The 10,262-nt window shown below is 37.6% G+C and overlaps 1 protein-coding gene across 1 annotated transcript in view; it reads left to right on the forward strand.

Moving 5' to 3' along the window:
- Positions 1-10,049, forward strand: part of LOC124547947 (venom serine protease-like) — a 295,517-nt gene extending 285,468 nt beyond the window's left edge. Inside the window, exon 8 of the mRNA XM_047125144.1 lies at positions 9,888-10,049. Coding sequence (XP_046981100.1) covers positions 9,888-9,907 — 20 coding nt within the window. The 3' untranslated portion in view covers positions 9,908-10,049. The remainder of the gene's footprint in view (positions 1-9,887) is intronic.
- The last annotated feature ends 213 nt before the right edge of the window (positions 10,050-10,262 follow it).

Here is a 10,262-nt window from a genome sequence, read left to right on the forward strand (position 1 = left end):
GTGGAAGATCAGTTAAAGCAGTCGATGAATTCCATTATTTGGGCAGCAAAATAGCTGATGATGGATGAAGTGCAGAGGATGTAAAATGTAGATTGGCAGTGGCAAGAAAAGTGTTTCTGAAGGAGAGAAATTTGTTAACATCAAATATAAAATTAAGCATTAGGAAGTCTTTCCTGAAGGTATTTGTCTGGATTGTAGCCATTTACGAAAGAGAAACATGGACAATAAACAGTTTCAATGATAATATAATCTTTTGAAATGTACTACCACAGAAGAATGCTGAAGTGGTGATCCCATGTAACTAATGAGAAGGTACTAAATAAAATTGGGGAGACAAGAAATTATTGGCACATCTTGATTAAAAGAAGGAATTGCCTGATAGGATACATTCTGAGATATCAAGGAATCACCAATTTAGTATTGGAGGAAAGGGAGGGGGGGGGGGGGGGGGGACTAAAAATCATAGAGGGAGACCAAGAGATCAATACAGTAAGCAGATTCAGAAGGATGTAGGTCACAATAATTATTCTGAGATGAAGAGTTTTGAACAGGATTGAGTAGCATGGAGAAATGCATCAAACCAGTCTTTTTAAGACTAGAATGACAATAATATATGAGGAACCCACAGAAAAAATGGGGCATGTAGATACAATGAGGAAATGAGTTTGTGGCGCATTATGATGGCTAGTCATTGGTAATACCAGGTAGTTAAAAGTTTTTTCACAGAAGGAATGGGGCAAGTCCAAGGTTAGCTTCCAGTGTTCACATTACACCTGTTAGGTCAGTTGGGTGGCGATTACAAAGATGATCAATTTAGTTTCTTACTCTGTGTTGTTTCCTTACAGTAAAAGTGTAATAGTAGCTGTAGTCGTCTTAGGATTTTCAAAATGTGAGGGTCATTACGAGACCAAGAGTAACCATCTGTTAACCAGTCGGTTAAAAAGAGAAAACTTTAGAGCAGAATGAATAATATTTGTAGGGACATTAGGACAATGTCTCAAAAGTTAGGTAGATACTGAAAATGCTCACTGCTTGAGTATTTCAAAAAAGTAAAAACACCATGAAAAGAACACCTTATCAACAACATTAATTTGTAAAATAACTGAAATAATCACTCTTCCTATTTAACCAGCTTAATATATATGACATTATTTGCTTGTAGAAGGCCTTGGCACCATGATTCCAATGCCAGAGATTGCTTTCTCTAACACACTGTAAGAATCAAATGGTTCAAATGGCTCTGAGCACTATGGGACTTAACATCTGAGGTCATCAGTCCCCTAGAACTTAGAACTACTTAAACCTAAATAACCTAAGGAGATCACACACATCCATGCCCGAGGCAGGATTCGAACCTGCAACCGTAGCAGTCGCGCAGTTCCAGACTGAAGCGTCTAGAACCGCTCGGCCACAACGGCCGGCCGCTGTAAGAATCAAGTAAAATGATACAATGAGTAAAATTTTTATTTGCCAAAGGGCCTTCATTGCTTTACATCAAATAACAAATCACAGATTGCAGAGTATATAGGCAAGTACAAAGGGTACTGGAACAACGCCCAAAGACAAAAGAGGCATGCATGCACATAGGCCTTGCAAACTATGCTAAGAGAAGGAGGCACCATTTTAAACCACACAGTTGAATTTAAAGGAAGAGAGATCCACTATGACACAAGGAAACAGGGATAATTTACCTTCCAGAAGACCTATCAATGAAAAAATGACATGAGTTACATAAAAAAACTCAAACTTTCTGTTGCATATGGGATATACCTAGGGTTACCATCCATCCTGATACAATGGGATCATCACTGTTATGGACCTTCTTGTCCCAACATTCCAACAAGAACCAATTTTGTCCCAATTTTGCAAAATACTGTTACAAGTTTGGCTCAAGTACTGAAGTAGTGCCATCTGTTAGTGCAACATGTAAAAGCAGCCTCAGTTAGTTTTAATTATGTCAACAAGTTTATGTTGACAAGGTCACCTCACAGACAATTACTAACATGCACTCATTGTTCATGTGCGACATTTACAAAGAATCGTCTTATCAGATTGCTATTCAAATGGGGACTGCCTGATTCTTCCGCATGGCACTGGTATTTTCTCAAATGATGGTGCTAGATCTAGAAGGTGTTTGCATTGTTGATACAGGATATGCAACATGCAACATTGTCTCACAGACATCACTGTGGAAATAGTATTTTGCTGATGTCAGCCTAGTGGGTTGATAAAATAAATCAAGGACTGTGGAATCAATTTTACACTGCCAGTTTAACTACAAGCTGACTTGCACAGAGTTTTATAAATATGTAAAAGGAAAAGAGACTTGCTGAAAAAGGTGAAATCTTCTGAAAATTATGGTGTACCAACTGCTCCTGCTGCAACAAGTTCCATGAAATTGTGTTCTAAATAAAAAGGAATTGTATTTATAAAAAATTTTATGTCATTCCTACACTCCCATCTCAGTGTCTTGATGATGTCCCAACTACAAAGGGTGTTCAAAAAGTTTTGAACAGTCAGCTATAATTTTTTTTATTATTTGCAGGAGGAGAATGAAATTTTTTGTGAACTTACTTGGAACATTTAGCTATACATTGAGCCTACTCAATGTAGTCTCCATCAGCTGTGATGCATCTGGCCCAACATTCTTTCCATGATGATGGTAAAATTCTGGGGATTGACTTTTACACCATTCTTGACACAGGAAATACGGTCTTTCTCACTATCAAATGTTTTACCGCACAGGTGGGCCTTCAGACGACCAAAGCTGTAAAAATCAGATGGCGCCAAGTCCAGACTGTAAGGAGGATGAGGAACAATTTTCCAACCCATTTTCCTGATTTTCTCCTGTGTCATAAGGGCTGTATGAGGTTTGGCATTGTCATGGTGTAGTCTGATGAGCTACCCCTGAAGCTATGGTCTGTGGGTCTTGATGACACATTGCAGCTTGTCCAATGACAAACAGTAATGGTCCCAATTAATTGTGGAGCCAGGTTCCAAAAAGTCAATGAAAATGACACCACACTGATCCCAGAAGAAGGAGGTCATCACCTTTTAGACTGCTGTTCGTGAAAGTCTTCGTTTCTTCTTCCGAGGGAAACCCAGATGACACTACTCTATCAACTGGATTTTGCTCTCAGGCTTCAGACAAAAACAACCATCTTTCATCCTGAGTAATGACGCTGTCAAAACACTGTTTCCACTCTTCAGTAAAGGTCTTCATGAGGCCCTTGCACTCATTCTTCCCCATCGTTTTCATTTCTCTTGTCAATAATCTAGGCACCCAATGTGCACAGATTTTTCTGTACCATAGTGACTGTACCAGTGATACCACACTACTCACAGACAAATGAGGCATTTCAGCAAGCTGTCATGTCATCACACATCTGTTATTTTGGATGATTTGATCAATGGTCTCCTTATTCACATCACTCACTGCCGTCAACAGTCTACCGCATCTTGGATTGTCCAGTAGAGATAAATCACCTTCTTTAAACCTCTACAACCACTGCTGAATACTGCTACAATCCACTGTGTTCTGCCCGTAAAAAGGGAGCAACTTCCTGTGAATCACTGTGGCAGAGTCATCGTTGGTCTTGAAGAGGAACTCCATCACCGACCATTATCGCAACCTGACATCTACTTTATGTTGAATTATGGCTCACCTGTAAATAAAAGAAAATACTTTTATATACTAACTTATAGCTAAATGTTCCAAGTATGTTCACAAAAAATGTCATACTCCTCCTGCAAAAAATAAAAAAGTTAGAGACGACTCTGCAGAAGTTTTTGAATATACTTTGTAGATATGGTAAACCTAGACATATTGGAAAATATTTAACAGAAAATTCAACTTATGATTGGGGCCTGTGTACTGATACTGGCTCAACATGTGAGAAAGTTCAAGCAGAATTAAAAGGTTTGAATGTAATGCTTTGACATATCTCTGAAAAAGAAAAGTTAGAAATTACAAATCAAATCAAAGTATTTAGCATGGAAGACCAGGTTCATATGCCAAGGCTGTTAAATTTTATTGTAAGTGTACAGCAAATCAAAGAAGTCAAAAGATGGAGGAAAATGAAGCAGTATACATGGACTATTTAAAAAAAGGAAAAAATAGTAGCCTACCCTTGCGAAGTATCATCAGTAATGATGCTTATTACAAGTGTCAACTGTGGTTTTACAACTACAAACTTCATCAAATGTCCAAGAGTGATCCAATATTTTATACTTACACTTAGGATGTAGGGAGTAAACGAGAGAATGAATTCGTTAGTTTTTTGTACAATTATGTGACTGAAATCCATGATTCAAAAATAAGGGTTCTTGTAATATTCTGTGATTTGTGCTCAGGACAGAATAACAACTGTGCAGTGTGTTTATATTTATTTATTTATTTATTTATTTACTGTTCTGTGGGACCACATTAAGGAGAAGTCTCCATGGTCATGGAACGAGGCAATACATGAAATTATAACACGACTGTAGAAACAGATAAAATGAAATATAAGAAACATATTCAGGCGACACGTCGTTAGTTTAAATAAAGAAAATCAAGAATGTAACACTGGAATTTGCTTAATTTTTTAGCTCTTCCAGGAGCTCCTCGACAGAATAGAAGGAGTGAGCCATGAGGAAACTCTTCAGTTTAGACTTAAAAGTGTTTGGGCTACTGATAAGATTTTTGAGTTTTTGTGGTAGCTTATTGAAAATGGAATACTGCACTCCTTTCTGCACAAGAGTCAAGGAAGTGCATTCCACATGCAGATTTGATTTCTGCCTAGTATTAACTGAGTGAAAGCTGCTAACTCTTGGGAATAAGCTAATATTGCTAACAACAAACGACATTAAAGAAAATATGTACTGTGAGATATACTGTGAGCGCAATGTCAAAATTCCCAGACTATTGAATAGGGGTCGACAAGAGGTTTTCGAACTTACACCACACATAGCTCGAACAGCCTGTTTTTGAGCCAAAAATACCCTTTTTGAATCAGAAGAATTACCCCAAAAAACAATACCATATGACATAAGCGTATGAAAATATGCGAAGTAGACTACTTTTGGTGTTGAAATGTCACTTATTCCAGATACTGTTCTAATGGTAAATAAAGCGGCATTTAGTTTCTGAACAAGATCCTGAGCATGGGCTTTCCACAACAGCTTACTATCTATCCGTATGCCTAGGAACTTTAACTGTTCCGTCTCGCTTATAACATGCCCATTCTGTCTGATTAAAATACCAGTTCTTGTTGAATTGTGAGTTGGAAACTGTAAAAACTGAGTCTTACTGTGATTTAGCATCAAATTATTTTCCACAAGCCACGAACTTATTTCATGAACTACATTATTTGACAATGTTTCAATATTACACACAAGATCCTTCACTACCAAGCTGGTGTCATTAGCAAACAGAAATATTTTTGAATCACCTGTAATACTAGAAGGCATATCATTTATATAAATAAGAAACAGCAGTGGCCCCAGCACCGATCCTTGTGGAACGCCCCATTTAACAGTGCCCCATTGGGACTGAACATCATTACCACTCTCAATATTGCGGAGAATTACCTTCTGCTTTCTGTTCTTAAAGTAATAGGCAAACCAATTGTAAGCTACTCCCCTTACTCCATAATGGTCCAACTTCTGCAGTAACATTTTGTGGTCAACACAGTCAAAAGCCTTCGTTAAATCAAAGAAAACACCTAACGTTCGCAACCTTTTATTTAATCCATCCAAAACCTCACAGAGAAAAGAGACTATAGCATTTTCAGTTGTTAAGCCATTTCTAAAACCAAACTGTACATTTGACAGCAAATTATGTGAATTTAAATGCCACAGTAACCTTGTATATACAACCCTCTCGATAACTTTAGCAAACACCGATGGCATAGAAATAGGTCTATAATTATCAACATTATCCCTGTCTCCCTTTTTATAAAGTGGCTTCACTACCGAGTACTTTAATCGATCAGGAAACCGACCACTCCTAAAGGAAAAGTTACAGATATGCTAGATACCCTGTCATATCCATGAGAGTTCTTGGTCTTTAGTGATTTAATTATTTACTCAATCTCCCTCTTGTCAGTATCATGGAGGAGCATTTCAGATAACAGTCTCGGAACACTTTTTCTACGAGCGCTATATGATTCCCTGTTGGGACTAGGTTTCTATTTAGTTCACCTGCTATATTCAGAAAGTGATTATTAGATACTGTACATATATGCGACTTATCAGTAACATTCCCTCTACGCACTGATTTCCTTGACCTGTCTCTGCAGACCAGCCACTTCCTTTACGACTGACCATATGGTTTTAATTTTATCCTGAGACTTAGCTATTCTATCTGCATACCACATACTTTTTGCCTTCCTAATAACTTTTTTAAGCACCTTACAATACTGTTTATAATGGGCTGCTGCATTTAGATTTTGACTGTTTCTAACGTTTTGATATAATTGCCACTTTGTTCTACAAGATATTCTTATACCTTTAGTCAGCCACCCAGGCTGTCTGTTTGTGCTAGTACCCTGTTTTGAACATTCTAATAGAAAGCAACATTCAAAGAGCACCAGAAAAGTCTTGAGGAAAGCATTATATTTATCGTCTACTGTATCAGCACTATAAACATCTTGCCACTCTTGTTCCTTGATAAGGTTTACAAAAGTCTCTACAGCAACAGGTTCAGCTTTCCTAAAAAGTTGGTAACTATATTTAACATGTGTTGCAGCACAAAAATCTTTTAGACTTAAAATTTGTGCATCATGATCTGAAAGGCCATTCACCATTTTGCTAACAGAATGCCCTTCTAGTAATGACGAATGAACAAAAATATTGTCTATGGTTGTTCTACTGTTCCCTTGCACTCTCATTGGAAAGAATACGGTTTGCATAATATTATATGAATTAAGGAGGTCTACCAGCATCCTCTTCCTTGCACAATCACTTATACAATTTATATTGAAGTCACCACATATAACTAACTTTTTGTATTTCCTATAAAGTGGACCAAGAACCTCCTCTAGCTTTAGCAAAAATGTTGTGAAATCGGAGTCTGGGGATCTATAAATAACAACAGTAAGAAGTTTAGCTCCACTAAATTTAACCACACCTGCACAACATTCAAACACCTTTTCAGTGCAGTACTTTGAAACATCAATTGACTCAAATGGGATACCGTTTTTCACATACATGGCTACTCCCCCACACCGCAAAGAGCTCCTAGAAAAGCTGCCAGCCAACCTGTATCCTGGTAAAGGAAGCCTCTGAATTATCTCCTTATTTAAGAAGTGTTCAGATATACCAATAATTTCAGAGTCAACATCTATAAGCAGTTCACTAACTTTATCTACTAGTACTTTACCTAACTTTATCTTCACTACATTGTCCATATGTTTTTACATCTTCACTACATCAACCATAGATAGTTCCAAAATAATATTTCCGATAAAAGGACACTCTTAATGAAACATGATAAAAACTTTAGCTCAATAAAGTAGAAAACTATTGCAGAGTTACCAAATGACTGGATTAAGGCTTTTGGAACCACAAGAGTGAATTAAAGGCCTTACAAAGTCATTCATGTTCAACAATAGATTATACAAGATAGGACTATGATTTGAAATGCATGTTACAAACTGAAGATTTTTTTTCCTTACGTGAGTATCAACTGCAGCAACCTGATGAATTCTTAAATTCTTATGCCCACATTGAACATGTAGTGATATGTGTTTTGTAAGGTAAATCAAGAATCTAGAAAGTGATGGACTTACCATGTTCTTTTGTGGCAACACATGTTCTTCTTTTGCATGTATCGTCTTTTATATGATATAATTTCAATTGTTATTTTTTCTAAGGTACTTCCTCTACAGTCATTAAATTTGGCTTGATAATTGTATTGGTTACACTTGACTGAAGCATTTTAAGTATTTTTTGTAATCTTGAAAGTTTAAATTTCCTCTCCTTAATAATTTACTAAATGTGATTTCCCCTGTTCCTTTGTTGGGCTCTTCATAAATCAATTTATGAAACTTTCTTACAAACTATCAACCTTAGGCTCCTCTCTGTGTTACTTATTCTTGCCAAATAGAAGTAGGCAGTCTGGAAGTAATAAGAGTACATATATTTGCACTTTCTATACTGATTCAACAATATTTGCCAAGTGATTCTACTGTAGGAAGTTTTTGAATGAGCCAGCAGTCTTGATCCTTCCCTTGATGTCATCCATCAAGTCACTCAGATGTTAAACCCTAGAACTGGTATGATGAGTTTTCAATGACAAGGAAATGAAATGATAAATTGAGAACTGTTTATTCCCTTGTTATGTCTCTTTCATACGAGTGTAGCTTTCAGACTGATAGTAGGTTTAATATAATTTCTTTTGCTAAGACTAAACCCATTCAGTTATCATGGATACAAATCATATACAAAAATGTTTTCTCAAACAGTGTGTTTCTTAGAACTGCTCTTATGCAGTGATCAGCCAGAACATTAGACCACCTACCTAATAGCCGGTATGTCAACCTTTGGCATATAACATTGACAGCATGTCATGACATGGAAGTAATGAGGCCTTGGCAGCTCACCGGAGGGAGTCAACACCTTATCTGCACACACAAGTTACCTAATTCCAGGGATGGGGTGGGGGGTGGGGGTGAAGAGCTCTGATGCTATGTGCCATCTTCAATCACACCCCACAGATTGGGTTCAGATCTGGCAAGTCAGGGGGACAGCAAATCAGCTGGAATTCACCACTGTGTTACTCAAACCATTCCATCACATTCATGATATGGTGCACTATCTTGTTGCAAAATAACACTGGCAGTGGGAAACAAGATTTAGTACGTGGTCTGCAACCTGTTTATGGTACAACGTGGCTGTCATGGTGCCTTGCACATGATCCACTGGACCAATGGATGCCCACTGAGTGTTTCCCAAGGTATAACAGAGATGGCACCAGCTTGTTTCCATCCCACATTACAAATGTCAAGGAGCTGTGCCCCTGGAAGATGATGGATTCACTCCCTCTCGTTGGCATGATGAAGAACATATTGGAATTCATTAGACTGTGCAACACTCTGACAATGCACCAACATCTAGTGCCAATTGTCACATGCCCATTTCAGTTATAGTTGCCAATGTTGTAGTGTTAACATTCACACATGCATGGGTCATTGGCTGTGTAGGCCCATCTTTAGGAGTGTTTGGTGCACCGTGCACTGAGGCACACTTGTCCTCTGACCAGGATGTTAGTTCTGCCACAGTTTACTGCTTATTCTGTTTTACTAGTCTCCCCGGCCTACAACATCTGTTATACATAATGAGAGATTGCCAGCCAACTCCACGACATCTGGATGTGGTTTCACTCAGGTCTCGCCACATGTTGAAGACACTCACCAGAGCACTCCTCAAACATCTGACAAGCTGTCCAGTTTCTGAAATGCTTACGCTGAGCCTCTGGGCCATCACAATCTACCTTCAGTCAAACTCATACAGATTGTGTATCTTCCCCGTTCTACACACAGAAAGCACACTCACTGATACTACATGCACTCTGTGTGTGTGTGTGTGAGACTAACAGTCATTCCTCACCAGGTGACGCTATTGCCTGGATGGGTTTATATTGATAGTAGGTCAGTGATCATAATGTTCTGGCAGATCAGTGTAATATCTTTAATAAACCAAATTTCATTTAAACCAGATGAAATATATCACAGTTGCCTTCTTTTGTAACTTCTAGAGCAACTTATAATAGACAGGTTTAAATGATGAAAGAAATTATATGTACTAAATATTTAATTTATCTTTATCATTACATGTGATAAGCTTAAAACAATAGCAGATTTTACTGACTATTAATGCAAATGTATGGGTTTTCTTTGTTACAGACACATTCTGCATTGCTTAGTGCAATTGGAATGTCTGAAAGTTGGTGCTGCTGAACATTCAGATAGCAAATACTGGACAGCTGTGTGAACTTCGGAACACATGACCTCTGTTGTTCGTTGTTACATTGTTATATCAATATTAATAAAAATATCATGCAAAAATTGTGACTAATTTGACTTTGTGTTGATTATAAACTTGAGAAGCTCCAAAAGGAAACTGTGTTGATGTGCCAAATGAAATGCCATTCTGTATTCAATGTGAGTCACTGACATTGTTGTGGAGATAGTGTCATTTTATCTTTAGAGATTAGTACAGTACACTACATTTTTGTGTTTATTTGTCTACTTTTGGTATTGTTTCTTAAAATACCTTGA

Source organism: Schistocerca americana, chromosome 1, assembly GCF_021461395.2.
Source record: "Schistocerca americana isolate TAMUIC-IGC-003095 chromosome 1, iqSchAmer2.1, whole genome shotgun sequence".
Taxonomy (NCBI): domain Eukaryota; kingdom Metazoa; phylum Arthropoda; class Insecta; order Orthoptera; family Acrididae; genus Schistocerca; species Schistocerca americana.